General features: G+C 42.7%; 1 protein-coding gene across 1 annotated transcript; it reads left to right on the top strand.

Moving 5' to 3' along the window:
- Positions 1-3363: 3363 nt before the first annotated feature.
- Positions 3364-16427, top strand: SRI (sorcin). The gene is made up of 8 exons (XM_019532861.1): positions 3364-3543; positions 6041-6124; positions 8705-8774; positions 11844-11887; positions 14405-14552; positions 14748-14861; positions 15525-15583; positions 16169-16427. Exons 1-8 carry the CDS (start codon positions 3505-3507, stop codon positions 16193-16195), a joined length of 585 nt encoding a protein of 194 aa, XP_019388406.1. The 5' UTR covers positions 3364-3504; the 3' UTR covers positions 16196-16427.
- Positions 16428-16951: the final 524 nt, after the last annotated feature.

Below are 16951 nucleotides of genomic sequence, written 5' to 3'. Positions count from 1 at the left end.
GCCTGGAATCTTGCTCAGGGAGTCCTGGTCCCTGCACAAGAAAATGGAGGTGAAGAATTTGTTAAAGAAGTCTGCTTTCTCCTCTGGTGCAACCACCAGATTGCCAACCATATCCTGCAGGGGCCCCACATTACCCAGTGCCTTCTTCATTCTACCTATATATTTAAAAAAGGACCAGCCTTCCCTGCACCCCTATGAACGTTCACAGTCTCCTTGGGCTCTCCCCTATGTGCAGGAAGGCTCTACCTGTAACTGTAGTTTCCCTTAGGCCCCTCCCCCAGATCCTCTGTTGAAAACTCTGCTCTGGAGATTATCAAAGGCCTTGTAGACTCCCTTGAGAGATTATCACTAGTTGTGTGTGTTCAGGCCTCCCTCTGCCTCCTGCTCAGGGTTCCTCTGACAAGTTCTGCAGCCCTTGCCTACCAGAGGCTCAGCCACTCCTCTCTCGCTGCAGCTTGCAGGGGACTGACCCCTCTCTGCCCCTCTCCAAGGGCAGAACTACCTCTGGGCAGCCTCCTTCCTCCAATCCTGAGCAAGATGCTGCTCCAGAAGTGTGGTGGGTGTTTTCCTTCCCTTCTGGTTGCCAGCTGCAGCCCTGCCAGCCCTCCATGCTGTGAGTTTTGTCTCACTCCTTTACACTGTATTTATCCATGTGGAGGGCATTTAAAATTTCTTTTAATTTTAGCCACTGTTGCTTATTATGGTGCTGGAAGTATTAAGAGACCTATATTTTTGGACTACATTTTGGACTCCTGTTCTTTATGTCTAGAGGAGACCAACAGGAAACAACTTTGTTTTTTAATGGTGGAAATTCCCTTTACTAAATTTCTTAGGTAGGTTCTGCCTCATTTTAAGGGAGTGTCTGGCAGGGCATTATATAGGACAGCTTTTGCCATTCTGGTGAAACTTTGTAATTCACATGGCTTCTCTGTTCCAAAATATCGTCAGTTTGCCAACATTCATGCCACATTGCATAGTGTGTCCATCTTCTCAAGCTTTGGATTGGTGCGTTCAAGAAAAGGAAGTGCATATTTAACAACATACCCTACCAGGGAATACAAACATTCTGCCACTGAAACATCTTTATTGTTAATACAGCATTCCCCATATGTTGTGCATTGTGGAAAATTGTGACTTTTGTCAAAATCCAAGGTTTTGTTGAGGAACTACACAGCGTCACAGTTCAGGGCTTCCTGCATTTTTGACCCCTCTCTGGGTCTCTGAATGCATCACCTTCTGGTAGGGGTGTGCAAAATGGCTATGTTGTGATTTGGTTTTGAGTTCAGCCATTTGAGGAGGACAGTATTTGTTTCAGTATTTCAGATCACTGTTCCGTTTTGATTCAGCCAAATCAGTTTTGGAGTTTCAACACTGTTTCAGTGATTCCGCCATAAGCTATAATGGGGAATCACTAAAATGCCTATAACATTGTCATTTCTTACTTTATTTGGATGACAATTGTAGGGATAGTAGCCCCTTCTGGGGGCATGAACTTGCCATGTTTTAAGGAGATAGGTGCAAGGGTTTCTGTGAAACTTCACCTCAAACTGTTCAAAGCAAAACTCGTATCAATTGCCGGCGGCAGCAGCATGCTGTCATCCCACATGCAAATCTGTGGGCCTGAGACCCCTGGGAAGGCTGCAGTGCTGTGTATGTATGGGATGACAGCAGGCTGCCACTGCTGGCTAGGACTGGTGCTTGGCACAGCCTATACTAAGTGCCAGGAAGACTAGTACTGCCACTGGCCCCAGCCGGCAGCAGCAGCATGCTGTCATCCCGCACACAGGTCTGGGGGCGTGCGTCCCCTGGGAGGGCTGCGGGGCTGTACCAGACTCCCCGCTAGAGGGCACAGGCCCCTGGATCTGCATGCAGGATGACAGCGGGCTGCCGTCCCTCCTCCAGAGCACTGGGACTGGAAGGGACCTCAGGGACAGATCACAGATACTGGCCAGCTACAGATGTCAATATCAGAGCAGTCCTTCCCCTCTCTTCCCCTTCCCTCTTCTTAGTTCCTGTTTCCCTGCAAGCCCAGCTCTGAAACTCTGACATTTTCCAAAATGTTTTGGTTGGTTTTGTTTCAGAGCTATTTCAGAGCCTCCTGTTTCATTTCGGATTTGGTGTTTGGGGTGCCAAAACGGGCTGAAACACCTCCAAAACGAAACAGCTGCCGAAGTTTCACACAGCCCTGTTGTCACATCCATTATTTTCCAGCTGTATATTGAGCATTCTAAATAACATTAAACATTATTAACGCATTAAGTACACACCACAGGTTATGGGCCAGACAATAAGGAATTTCCGTTTCCTTCTTCCATTACTAGCCATTTCTAGCTCTGGTAAGTACACCAGAATCACCCCCTGCTTTTTTTCCAGCAACTTCTTGGCCTTATGTTTTTAAGAAAAACTTGAGGATGCAAAACCTAAAGGCATGGAAACCAAACAAATAAAAGCACCTCCCCTGACTGTCCATTCTGGGGCCAGGAGCAGATCCAGGGGTGACTCCCCTTTGATCCCTGCTCACCTGAAGTTTAACACAAACTGCTTGGCGGTGGCAGCAGCATTTCTAGTCAGGCAGCAGTGAGGAAGGTCACTTGACTTCATGGCTCTTTATAATCTGCCTGGTCCCTTCTAAATTCTTCCCCTCTTCTTTTTTAATGGGCTTTAAAAGCCCTCAGTTAGTAGCCTCTGTCGCCTCATTCTGCTGCTGCTCCCAGCTCCTGGTGATGCCGCTCCCATTTCACAGCCCCGCAGCTTGTATTTAACTCATACCAGTTAATTTATATTGGTTTGGGCTTCAATTTTAAACTGAAAACGCAGCTTTAAATACAGCCCGGGGGCCCCGAGCCTATTACCAAAGCTTCTAGTCTATTCTTAACTGGAGGAAAACCTCCCGCTTGGTGCGCGATACTGCACCACAACATGCGGACGCCCCTCGCTAACATTTTGGATCCTCCCGTGCCCGGGGCATGTTATATGCGGTACGACGTAATGCAGCGCCACCCAAACCTCCCCAGTTCGAGGTCTATCAGCAGCGCGGGGGCCGGAACCCAGCCAAGCCCCGGCGGCAGGCGGAGAAGCCCTCTGCTCGGAGCAAGGAAGGGGCGGCAGACGAGCTGGAGGCTCCGGCAGATGCCGCCGAGCTTCAGCCAATCCGGGGCCGCCACCAGGCCGTGCTCGTGCTCGTCGCTCGCGCCTCCATAAAGTTTTTGTCCAAAAAAAAAAAAAAAACCCAAAAAACCAACCCCAAACAAAACCCAGCGCACGGGCGGAACCATTGTGCTGCGGAGGTGCCTGGTCCTGCGGGCAGGCGGCTCCAGCGCTGTCCGCATCACCCCTCCCCCCCGCTCCCGCCTGTGACACGGAAAGAATTCTCGGGCGAGAGCCAGGCTGCGCGGCAGGCGCCCTTCTCAGGGCCGTCCCATCCCCCCCTCCCCCGTGGTGGGAGGTGGTGCGGTCCGGGCTCGCCCGCGCTAGGGCGGCGGAGCCGGCAGGGACGGGGCGGACATGGCGTATCCCGGGCAGCCCGGCTACTACCAGGGCGGGGTGAGCCTGACGGTGGAGCGAGAGGGGGCGCGCGGGGTCTCCCCTGCAGCCCCGCGGGGTCGGGGCGCCCGTGGGTGTCACACTGTTCCCACAGCGCATGCGCCCTGTGGGCTGCCCTGCGTCCCCCCGGGGGGTGTCCGTCCTGGACTGTCCCAGAGACCCGGACCCAGCCGGGGGGAGGGGGACGCCCCGGCGGTCATGGCGCTGGCACGGCTTGCAGGGGCAGGGCCAGGCTGAGGGCTGTGACACCTGTGGGGACCGCGGGCCTCCCGTGTGTAGAGGGATCTGGGCGACCTTCGCGGGACAAAGGGAAGACCAGAGGGGCGGGAGGTGAAGGCCAGAGGTGCAGAGCGGGGGCACGGGCAGAGCAGGGGACAGGATGTTTCTGTTGCACAGACCCACTGCTTGTGGTTTTGTTCCCCACAGCCAGCAGGCCTGGGTGCTCCTGGGGGTTGTGTTAGGCAGGCAGGAAAGAAGCTGACCCTCTGCCTCCACCTCCAGCGCCGAGGCTTCCTGGCACTCACTCCTACGAGAAGGCAGTTGCCTTAGCCAGGAGCGGAGGAGCCTAAGTGTAGAAAGGGGAAGACTGGCCACCTTTCTCCACTGTGCTGGTGCTGCCCACAGCTACAGTTAGGCAGCTTAAAAAGCAGGTTATTTGATCTGTTGTACTCATCCTAACACTGAATCATAGAAAATCAAGGTTGGAAGGGACCTCAGGTCATCTAGGTTAACCCCCTGCTCAAAGTAGGACCATCCCCAGCTAGACCATCCCAGCCAAGGCTTTGTCAAGCCAGGCCTTAAAAACCTCCAGGGATGGAGATTCCACCACCTCTCCATGCAACCTGTTCCAGTGCTTTACCACCCTCTTCCTAGTGAGGAACCTAAACCTCCCTTACTGCAGCTTGAGACCATTGCATTGTTCTGTCACCTGACACCACTGTGACATCCTGGTTCATTTCCTGGCAGTAGTGGGAGGAAGGGCCAGCATGTGTTGGTAGTGAAGGAGCATGTGGCGAGGGCACTGGGTGCAGTGCTGTGGCTGTGAGGCACTGAGTGGCACTAGGCACACTGTAGAACAGCGGTGCTGCTGCTGCCACTGCAAAATTCCTGGCCTTCTGCCACCTACTTTTCCCAGAATGATCTCAGGAAGTCAGTTTACACCATTGTGTTTCACTTTCCTACCAGTAAAAGGAGCACATTACCACAGACCCATGACTCCAGACACCCACAGCTTATACAGGCAGCAGTTTATATTGAACAAATAGCACCAGCACTGTTAGTCCTGTAGAAGTAAATGATACCACTTATGCCATGTTCACAAAATTTTGGCTGTTGTTAACAACATAAGTAAGGAGAGAAACTGTTTTATGGCCCACTTAATTTAGCAAACAAAGTTGTTATCTTAACAAACTTGCTGTAAGTTGTCAGTACTATAGTTCCTTCTTCCACCCTTTGTCTCTTACCTGTTTACATTTTAAGGGGTCTTGGGTGAGACCAGGTTGGTTATCTTGGTGTGTTTTCATAGAGTGTCTAGAACATAGGATACAACATTTCACAGCAGTAGCTAAACTCCATTACAAACTCAAATAATTAATAACCAAAAACCTTTGGTCCCATTTCAGCCAAACAACATGCAATCTTTCTGATACCTCTCTTCTCTCATAATATGATGTGGAAAGTAAACCCTAATAGTTTTGCAGTGGTAGAAGTGCTCAAGATATTTGGCAATCGGGAAGACTTATGGGCTAGTAATATAATATAATTCTGAGTTCTTCAGCATTTGACTTTTACTACTTTTGATGGAGCAATATGTTGAATAGACCTGGGAGAGATTGTTTGAAGTAGCTTCCTGTTATCCTATTGCTTGCACATGTGCCAAGCCATGTTTCTGAAAATTGAACTTGAAAACTTGGGGTTGACTTCTGTAATCAGAACAATATAGTAGGCTATATAAACTTGCACCACTATATAAACTTGCACCACTTTAACACAATAGATTACAGTGTTTCTGTATTTTTTATTGCAGTATTTACCTTCTGTCATTCCAGCATGAATTGATTATCTTATTCAGTAGCATGCTCAAATGCTGTTCCTAAGTTAAATGCAGTTATTTTCCTTCTTGCACAAATTGTTCATTTGGATTTATTTTTCTTTTTGGGAAGGAAAGAAAATCCGTGGAGAGCCATGAAGATAGTCTCCCTCAAACCCCTGTGCTTGCTAGTGATTGATCAAATTACATTGTAAAATTGGATCATCTAAATGTAGGGACATGAGACAGTCCCAAATGCAAGTATCATGTAGGACTCCACATAGTAGAGCAAGTAAAAAAGTAAAGTGACATGCTGTCTTCTAAAGCAATTGCACATTTTGACAAATTGTGTATAGAAAAGTGACACTTGGTGGATTCTGAAGTGTAAGCATTATAAGTCTTTCTGTAATTGCTGTAAAGGCTAATTGAAGCATTAGTTTTACTTTGCTTTTTGTTGTTTTTAATAAGTATGGAGGAGCTCCAGGAGGACCAGCATTCCCTGGACAGGCTCAAGATCCTTTGTATGGTTATTTTGCTGCAGTAGCTGGACAGGTATGGTATTTCTTTCAAAACCATTCACTTGCAATTATAATACAAGACAAAACACTTATTTTCTTACTAGGTTAATTCTTTTACATTGTTGTTTGTAGTACTGGTATATATGCCAGAACATGTATGAAGGTTTCTGTGTACCCAAGTCATTAAAAAAATACATCTATAGCAGAAGTAAAATCTTAGCAGTCCTAATAAATAAAGCATGTGAAATACTATAGGAGAACTAACTAGCAATAGTGTAACTATGTGAGGACAAAATAGGGAAAGAAGTCAAGTACACAGTATCGTATTTGAGTTCCCTTTGGCTCAGTTCAGACATGAACTTCCTTACATCAGTTGCATCAGTTTGCTATTTGCAAAAAATGATTCATACAGTATTAGAGGTATAACATCTAATTGCCCCTCCTATTCCCCAGTGACAAAGCAAAGCCATAATATATTTTTTGCGGTAACTTCATCTTAAAATCTACACAGCACTTAAAGTGGATACCTATTAGCAGCAGTAGGTCAATGCTCTGGTGTCATATTGGTCCTAAGAAACTGTTGCTGTTGTAGTCAGGGTTCTGTGTATAGATAGTATGGAAAATGTTCCCAGGGGAAATATAGCCATTCTTACCAGGAGTTGCTGCAAATGAGCCTCAACTGTAGTTATGACAATTCATGATCAATGCAATCTAGCAATAAAAATGAAGCGAGGTTATTAAATGAATATGTGAAGCAATTTACTAAGTGTACATTAAAAGGTTCTTCTGATGTGAGGGCTCCATTCTTTATTTAAATAAAATTAGAGATCTTTAGAGATGTGACAGCCTGAGCTGGAGAGAAATATATCTTACCTGTTATTAACAGTCTTTCAGATACATAAAAGCCTTTAAGTTTACTGTGGCATGGAGCTGATAAAATAAAAATACTAGATGCTTTGTGGCTACTAGTATTTAAGAGGTCAGACCTTCCCAGTTTTTCAGTAAGTTAAAAGGGCTAGTCAAACTGGTTTGGTAGTCTTATTTGCAACTTCTGGGAGGTATTAATTCTAAGAGTTATCTATACACCTTTAATATTAGCCATTGCACTTTGTATCAAATAACTGATTTATTTAAGGTATATTTTTTGGAATAAAACTAGTTTCAAATAAGACCTGAAATAACTAAGACAAAATATGCTTGAACCTTTTATCATAAACATCATTCAGAGCACTGCATCTCTCTCTCAGTTGGAACTGCTTTGATTTCTGAGGCCCACAAAAGCCCTTAGTTACAGTAAGTTAGATTGTTTTGTTTTGTTTTGTTTTGTAGAACATGTCTTTTAATACCTGACACTTTCTGATTTCCAGGCTTGAATAATTTTTAAAGTCACCTTCTCCTCTCCTCAACTTGTCAAGATACTGACTTTGATTCAGAATCATTAAGAATCTTAAATTATAAAAGCAATCCCCTACTCGTTCTAAATCAATTTAACACTTTGAATCCTGTACTAGAGTTTGTTTAAACATATGATCTCTAACCAACTTACACAATAAAAAGGTGGTGTATGCAGGACAGTACAGCTGAAAATGATAGGCTGAAAACCAGGATGCTGATAGATATAGACTTAGCACTGATGTGACATATGGAATCAAGATGCTCTTGCCTTTTGTTGAATATCAACTAAAAATAAAAATAAGGAAAATACCTTAATTTGTAGGATCTAGTCTGTCAATGATAGGGAAGCACCTTATATGTGTTTCCCTCCACTTCCTTCCTAGAAATACTGTAATTGTGATATCCAGAGAACTATTTGAGAGAGGATCTCATTTATCACTCCCTTTCAGCAGCAAGTCTTAGTTTTATGAAGTTTAAATAAAAGCTATGGAAGAAAAATCCTAAGTTGGGTAAATTAGATACGTTTCGAATATAAGCTAAATCTTGTTTCTGAACCTTGTGTGTTTGAATAAGTCATACCTATTTGGATATAAATATGCATGGGCAGTTCATGATTTCTGTTTGATTTTAGAAGGATGTAAAGTTCCTAATTGAGCAGATAACTTTCCTCTCAATTTATTCTTTTTAAAATATATTTATTTCTGGTTTAATTTATTAACAGTTCAGTGCTCCAAACCAACTTTTTTGACAATTGCCAATCTGTTTTTTATGGTTTCTGCTTGTATAAACTTTAAAAAAATGAATTTGAGGCCTATTAGGTTGAAACTAGTACATTGGGGTAGCCGGACTTTTGCTTAAAGTTCCACACCAAATTTCTGTGCCCTTGGATCTTGATGTGTATGAAAACATCTTCCTGTTTCTCCTAAGCAGATGTTACCAATAGTGTTATGTAGCAAAAAATAATATTCTTGGGTTTAGATCTAGACTACTGATCCTACTACAGTTTAAGATAAGTAGATTTACACAGGTAGAATATGCGGCATATTGAAGTGCAAGAAAGAACCCCGCCTCTACAGAGAGGCAGGTTATAAAAAAGGTGGCTTTGCTAGGTATCAGAGATACAAAATCATCTTCTGCAGAGGTAATTAGTAGTTTAATACCATGCGATAGAACACTGGAAAGAAATTAAATTAACTGATGTCTTTTTTGTTTCTAAAAGGATGGTCAAATAGATGCTGATGAGCTGCAGAGATGCCTGACCCAGTCAGGCATTGCTGGAGGATATAAACGTAAGTGGTCAATGAAACTAATGTGTGCTTGGTTTTTATAACATTATCAGTCACAAAAAAGTTGATAACTGTGTTTTGTGCATAGTTCTTGGGTTCACTTGACAAGAAGGATTTTTTGCCTTGTTTAGCCTATTTTCAAATGTAAATGTAAGTTTAAATTTCTGTATACATTCCACTCTGGAGACCAATGCATTTTGCTGCAAGAACTTATACCTAGAAACTGGTTGTTCCAGGTTAGGGTCATATCCTTGGACTTAGACACATCATGAATTGGATGATGCTTCAGAGACGTTTTGGCTCCCTATAGTAGTTAAAAAAAACAAAAAATACCTGTCGCTTTACCAACAAACAACTTTGAGGTAAACAGACTATTCCAACTTTTCTCTGAGCCTAACCTGCATATAAAATTAACTTTTCCAAATAGGAGATTTTACGACCTTCAACTCTCCTATGAAATATGAACTTTCATTTTACTCAGGAGAACTTTTACAAAATTTTCTCCAATCCCTGATGAAGGGGGTTTGTGCCTGAAAGTTTGCAATTAAAGATTTTTTTTTTTTTTGGGCAAAAACCTAATTGATCTAATAAAAGAAAAGATATCACCTCTACCACAAGTCCTGGTTGCTTTTTGGCACTATACTTTAAATTGCACTGCACTGAGCCCAGTGTGTGCCCAGAAGAGGCATTGCATTAGTTTGACCCCACTTGCCTGATGTCTCTATAGATCAGGCGCTTCAGCAGTATTTTTTTGGCACTTTTATCTAATAGCTGATTGGCTTAGCTGTAGGGAAAAGTGCCAAAACCTCCACTGAAGCATGTGATCTATACAGACGTTGTGGAGCCGGGTTGAATGAATGCACAAAACTCTTTTGGTTTTGTTTTGGTGTGGAGGTGGTTTCCACATCTGTCAGCAGCCTTTGGCTCCAACTTATTTCTTACAGACAGATACAGACAGAGATGAACTACTAGTGTTTTGCAAAATTTGGGCAGTTTTTTTGTTAAGCAAGTAAGTTAGTGTGTGTGTGTGTGTGTGTGTGTGTGTGTGTGTGTATATATATTCCATTGCATAGTTATCTACAATTTAAGTTGGACCAGGAATTGTGGATACCCATGTTCAAGATTTTTCTAGCATGTCCCATTAGAAGTTAGGATAAAATCCTCTTGAGAACTAGTCTTGAGAATGTATAAAGTCTTTTGCATCCTTGGGTTCCCATTTGTGTACCCAAAGCCTATGTTTCTTTGAGTTTCTAGAGCAGGGCTGTCCAACTGGAGACCTGCAGGTCACATACAGCCCAAAAGGGATTAAAATGGAGCCCATGAGCTCCTATACAACTGCTGTTCCCCCTATCACTCCTGCTGCTTCAGCAGCAACCAGGATCTCCAGGCTCCTTCCTCCTCTGGGTTCTACTTCCTGCCCCTTGCTCCTGGGACAGTAGCAGGACTAGGCAGCAGGAGGGCACTGCATACACAGTGCGGGGAGATCCAGGCTACCTGCATGGCAAGAGAGGAATCAGTTTGCTAGGGTTATGCATCGAGCCAAGAGGGAGGCATGCATTGAAGGGGGGTTGGGTTGGTCACACTTGCCATGCAGTGAGGAAAGAGCCTGGGTGGTTACACTGCCCCTGTGGGGAGGGCGGGGTTGGGCTGCTCACACTGTATGGCCAGAGGAAAGCCAGCTTGCTTGCTCGTGCCATGTGCACAGCTATAAGGCGGTCAAAGCTTTATAAAGTGCTGTATGCCTGGTCAAGAGGAAGGCTGTGGAAGAGAGTCAGGCTGCCTGCGTGGCAGGGTACAGCTGGGCTGCTTGCACTGCCCACATAACTGGGAAGAAATGGGGATGCTCACATGGTTGAGGAGGGTACTCTGGGGAGCACACATGGCATGTGCAGCCTCCATGCTGTCCAGAAGTTGAACACCCTGATTTAGAGGATGAATTCAAGAACTTTTTCAATAGTTTTTCTTATTCTACCCCAGAACTCAGGACTAGATTCCTCACTTGCCAGAGAGAATATTTGTGCTTCAGATAGAAATAAGGCTGCAGTTCACTCTCAGAACAGACACATTACTCCTTCCCAAAGTGTTGAATTCTAAAGAGTCACATGTTAAAGGATTTATTTCACAATTGTCATTTAATCTGGTCAGTCATTTAGTAATTCAGGGTTTTTCTGAGAACTGCTTCCCCACACAGATTTTATGATATAGGACATTATCCTTTATAATTCTGGCTTTTAACTGCATGTCAGTACCAATACAGGAAGGTTAATTCAATAGAAGATAATGTATCATTAGTTGAATGGACCCCAATGTTTACTTAGTAGACTGTTACAATGGGGAAACATAATATACCTCAGTTATAGTTTAACTTGCACCCAAAACCATAAAGGAATTTGAACTGATGAATGCAAATCAGACTGCAGATCTGGCTTGGTGCCCTCTTTAGACACTAAAAATCAAGATCAAATTTGGCTTTCAGAAGAAAGAAGTCCATAAAATCAAAAACTTCAAAAGATTTGTGTTTTTGTTTTAACATCTCCCTTTTCTGAGAAGTTACTCTAAGTGGTATGATGTGTTTTTGCTTTCCTCTGGGTGATGCCAGACCAAACCTTTTCAGTTTAAAAAGAGAGAATTTTGGTATCAAGGAAGTTTGGGATCTGAAAAATTAAGCTGTTTTCTGCTTCTTAAGTCATCACTGGTAATAAACATTCTATAGGCCAAATCATTCCTTGTATATGTCAACTCCATTTCCATTAGAATGTAAATTGTAAATCAGATATTATTTATGTACCAGACTAGCCTAGTGACAAGATTTGTGTGACATAAGAGGAGTTTGATCCATCTCAGCTGTAATTTGTAATTTAAGAGATAACAGGCAGTGCAGTGCAGTGTGTTAGCATTTTCATTTGTCTTGTGAGTAGAGGTTGTTTGTTTGAATCAGATAATGGAATGGCTAAGTACAGCAGCTCTCCAGTGGATCGGTGTCTTATTGCATGTACATATTATGAAACACAGCTGAGAAATCAGGAATTAATATTTACTGCTGATCTTGTTTTCCTCTTTTAATTTAAACAGCTTTCAACTTAGAGACTTGCAGGCTCATGGTCTCAATGTTGGATGTATCCTTTGTCTTACTCCTTTTAGCAAATACATTTACACAGTATACCTATTTATACAAAATTACATTGAAATTACATTAAAAGAAAGAGGTAAGGACACAGATTAGGAAATGCCAGAATCAAGATAGCATTTGCCCCCTTTCTACATGTAATTAAAGATCTTTGTTATCATATTTAATTACATAATATTCGCCCCCCCAAAATCTGAGTCTTATTCAGTGCTGAGGCTGGATCTGCTCTGGGGATGACTCAGGGTTGTGTAGTAAATGAGCCTGTTTTCTACAGGACCCTTCCCTCATTTGTTGCAGAAAAAGCAAGATGGGAAACAGGTAAGGAATGGAATTACAAGAGAAGAGAGTCTCACGATGAAGACAATTGGATGCTTCCCTTGAAAACTGAATTCTATCCCTCATCTGCTGAATTGCTGTGTGTCACAAAGCACCTTTTAAACCAAGCTTCTCATAGAATGTGCCTGAGAACACTGATTATTTTGCGGGTGTTCAGCTTTTGGTTCTGAGGTCCAATTTGCAGAAATGCCTAACATCAACAGCTGCAGTTGAAGTGCTTTAAATACAACATGCTGTACAATAATAGACATGTTAAGAATTCAGGTCCTGTATATCAGACTGATATTCAGTGCATATTTTTTCAGTGCAAACTTAAATTCAGTGCATATTTTTGCCATTATACTTTACAGATAGGAAACTGAGACACACAAAGTGTGATTTAATATCATACCCATCTCACTAAGGAGTTGTAAAGATACATCAAGGTTTGTGAAACATTCTGGTATCTCAGCAAGGAATTTCAGAGTTAGTAATTTTGTCCAGAGAGCAGAGTTGAAATGGTATACAGTGCAAGGTACAGTTGTATGCTGAACAAGGAGAATTCAAAATACTGAATTATTCATTAAGTGAACATTGCTCATCTTGTATGCTAAATGAGGTTGGAAGGGGTATAGGGGCGGCAGGTAGCATGTAATTAAAGATCAGGGGAGATGAAGTTATGCAAACAATGAATTCTGGACTTTCTCTATTTTTGGAGTGCTTGACTTTGAAATCTTAATGTTTTTAAGTATAATGTATATTTAATGACCAGGATGCTGCTTATCAAGAACAGTGATTTTTAATTAATGTTTGTGTATGATTTCCTAGCCTCTTAAAGAACGAAACAGAAAAGAGACTCCATTACATGGTATCTTATTAACGTTCACATTAATCAGTAACGGAGCTAAAATCTTTAGATCTCCCACTCAAACTGTTCCTAAGGGAGTAAATAATAATATTCTATCTGCTGTTATCTTCTGTAGACACACACTAGAGAAGTATGAAAAAATGCTTTATGTGCATTTCACAGGTTTTTCCAAGAATGGGGTTGTTATGTCTCAGGAATCTTGGGTTTGTGTAGGAGTATACTCTACTCAGAAAAAGTTTTCTACTCATTCCCTCTAAGCTTGATCTCTTCCAGCCCATTTCCTCTACTGGGGAGTAGTTCTAATTGAGAATAGCTGAAAAAGAAGGATACCTTGCTTGTTGTTCCAATGTCTGACCCTGCCATGGCATGAGAGAGCCATTTCAGGCAAAGGAGATTTGACCCCTGAACGTACCTGCTTGTATGAAGAAGCTTGGGCTTAGTGAGGACAGGCTTTAGCAGCTTACAGCATCTTTGTAAGCCCTGCATAGCAGCCCTGGATGAGCTCACACTCAGCTACTTTTAGGGATGTGCAGTCTGGTCAGATACACATAGCAAACGGAAATGTATAATGGTATCAGCTGAAATCCTTAAAAGAAATCTTCACTGAAAATGTGTCAAATTTGGGTAGTTTTCAATGGGGACAAAGATCCTGTTACAAAGGCCAACCCTTGCTCCAGAGCATGGGGTTCTAAAGCTACTCAAAGAAAAAGTTCCCACAATTTTTAATTCAGTTTGAAGTTTTCCCCTACACAATAGGGCTGCCCACCCAGTGCAGTGAGCAGCCACCTGCAAATGGCCAAGTGGGTGGAAAGCTAGAGCTGGAGCCCCGCACACTAGGGCAGGAGCTTCCCAGCTGCAGATTTCCTCCTGCCTGACTGAGCATGTAGTGCCTGGCACACATCCCCATGGCTTCCCCATGTTATCTGCTGCCAGAGCAGTGCAGTAGGCGGAAGAGGAGGAACCACCAGAGGCAGGGGGAGCTGAGCAGTACCTGTGTAGCTGTAGCAGCACTAGGAGCAGCCCAGCCAAGAAGCTGTGTGCACTGGCCAGGGCTGAGGTGGGTGGGAGTGCAGTGCTGGCTGCTTCAGGCAGGAGCAGACAGGGCTTAACCCCATGCAGAGTACCACAGGGGCAGCCATGAGCCAGATCCAGCCCACAAGCCATATTTTGTCCACCCCTACTCTAAAAGATGCAAATCTACCCTGCCTTCTACTTGACTTCAGACTAACCAGGCTAGCTATGTCTGACTGTAGTTTCCCCATTGTGACATACTTAGCACTTGTTTTTGGAAATTAAATGGCATTTTCCTTAGCCTTCATTCAGAGGGATATGTCTGGCACAATGGGATTCAATGAATTTAAAGAGCTCTGGGCTGTGCTGAATGGGTGGAGACAACACTTCATGGGTTTTGACAACGACAGAAGTGGCTCAGTAGATCGTCAAGAGCTGGAGAAAGCCTTGACAAATATGGGTAAGTTATGAAATTTCCCCATTGCTGTCAGGTGAAGTTTTCCCTCTTAATATTAAGACATTAGCTTGTTGGTGGGATTTCCCAAGAAAGTGTTTTGCATTAATTGGCCTGGAACATATCTCCCATTGAAGATTGCCATGGACCTCTCTAACCTGACCGTCATTTCACTGTGAATTTTTTCTCCCCTTCAAATAGGATTTAGGCTGAGCCCACAGGCAGTCGCTGCAATTGTAAAACGATACAGCACCCATGGGAAGATTACTTTTGATGATTACATTGCCTGCTGTGTAAAACTCAGAGCTCTCACTGGTACGTTTGAGTATGGCCTTGTTATTGGCATTTGGTAATATATTTTTACATCATGAAATCTGATTAAATTGCAGTATTTTAATCCCAAGACCTGGATTTTTCTTTAGCACTAGCTATTTTCAGACAAAACTGGTACCAGAAAAGGGGTGAATTTTTAAAATTCTCTCATGTATCTACTTCTCATCAGAAGAACCAGTTTTTATACTGTGGCATATAAATATAGTGTTGACATAATGCTAGAGATTCTATTTGTTAGCTAAATCGTTAGGTCTCCAGCAGATATTAAAATAGTGATGCAGTTGGGATTAGAGGAATTTTATGCCCTGCCCCAGCATTATGCCTCCTGCCATGCCAGAAAGAGACCTACTGATAGCAGCAAACTGCTGACTGCCTGCAACATCAGCAAGGGATGTACTGACTCCACAAAATCAGCCCCTAGATCGTCACTGAAAGGAGACGCAAACCTTTGGAGAGGAAGGGGAAGGAAGTAAAGGAAAAACCTTACACAAAGCAAGTAATAATTTTAGACATTAAGTAAACTCTAGGAGATCCTCCCGTTGCAAGTGGTATATTACTCATTTTAAGTGCCTGACTATTTGGATGAAATAGCACTTCTTGTGCCCACGAGTCACTAATGTAGTGTTTTCCTGTGTATTTCTGCAGAGAGTTTTCGAAGAAGGGATGCAGCTCAGCAAGGTTTTGTGAATTTCCAGTATGATGACGTAAGTGCATCATCTGTTTACTTAAACTGGATAAAATTATAAAAGGAAAGTAGGTTTGGAACCTAGCGAAGCAATCTCTCCATATACTGTAGCAGTTTTGGCTGAGAGCCAAGGATTACCCTGTGCTGTTCCATCCTTTCTCCCAGGCCCGAATTTTATGGAGAATCATAAGGTATGTACATGCTACTTAGACTGGCCAGCGTGTACAGAAAGCTTCCTATCTCACCCTCTCAAGTAATAGTCTAATCTGGCCCCTGAACTCAGAGTGGTGAGGTCCAAATAAATCAAGCATCCCCCTCCTCCAGCTGATCCTCCCTTGCAGTGGGTTTAGAACTAACCCATAAGTACAGGACATTTGTCAAAAGCTATCCCACCACTTCCTGTACCTGACTTTAAACCCTTTATCTTTTGTCTCTGCTGCCCATAAATAGACACAGAAGGAAAAAAAGTCTAGTCACTGTTTGACAGCAGACATTTTGTAGAAAATGTTGCTGAGGGCACTAGGTGTATTTGAAGAGTATTTCAGTAACAAAAAGGAATAGTCATGTTCCATGGTGCTTTAACATGGATGCCTATTTCTTTCAGTTCATACAGTGCGTTATGAGCATCTAAATCAAGAGGAAGAAAGATGAAGAGAAGCTTGATTCGCATTCCAGTGTGTGTTTTGCTTTGCACCAAAAACTACCATGGCTTGTAACTAAATATTGGTATTTGCATATTTTATATAAGATTCCGCTTTATATACTTAATTTGTTTGTTTTGATAATGAGCACAAGTTAACAATGTATTGTCTGCTCTCACACTGAGCTCGTGACTTGATTAAAGATTTTTTTTAAATTTTGCATATACTTGTTAAGTCACTTCTATGTATAATCAAATTATGTAGAGTTTTAAAGTTTTTGTGACAGTGTTTAATTCCCCCTCGTGATCTACTAAAAACTGTTCTTGGAGTGCTACTTGTCTTAAGTTGGTTTTAAATGGAAACAAATAGATGGCCCATGGTAGTATTTTGTTGCTGTTGATAATATTACAGAGAACAGATGTATAAACTGAAGAATTAACTCTGAGTGCAATATTTATCTTGTGTATTAAGAGGAAGTGTGGGGAAATGTATTTCTAACCCAAGTTTTCAAGATGGGTTCACTCTGTTTCAGCCTACAAGCTGTGCTGTTGGCACTTCCCTTAAGTGGGAATGTGTAAAGGCTATTCAAAAAAGAATTTAATTTTTTCCTTCAGTGCAGTCTCATAGTGGGTTGCCCTTGCTATTGTAAGAAGACTCTTCAATTTGTGCTACCTTGTAAACCAGTGCTGTTGTTCTCTACACACGAAGACAGCATTTTAGTCCCAGAAATCAGTTTACACTCTATA

The sequence above is a fragment of the Crocodylus porosus genome, unplaced genomic scaffold, assembly GCF_001723895.1.
Source record: "Crocodylus porosus isolate Cpor-Errol unplaced genomic scaffold, CroPor_comp1, whole genome shotgun sequence".
Taxonomy (NCBI): Eukaryota; Metazoa; Chordata; order Crocodylia; family Crocodylidae; genus Crocodylus; species Crocodylus porosus.
Note: the sequence above shows the minus strand (reverse complement) of the source record. Positions and strands in the feature narration are given on the sequence as shown.

What these genes read in the sequence shown, in the direction of transcription:
- SRI (XM_019532861.1), top strand. Translation starts at nt 3,505, where the DNA reads ATGGCGTATCCCGGGCAGCCCGGCTACTACCAGGGCGGG. An exon ending in CATTGCTGGAGGATATAAAC is followed by an intron (nt 8,775 to 11,843) that starts GTAAGTGGTCAA and finishes TAATTTAAACAG; the next exon opens with CTTTCAACTTAGAGACTTGC. An exon ending in TGAATTTCCAGTATGATGAC is followed by an intron (nt 15,584 to 16,168) that starts GTAAGTGCATCA and finishes TATTTCTTTCAG; the next exon opens with TTCATACAGTGCGTTATGAG.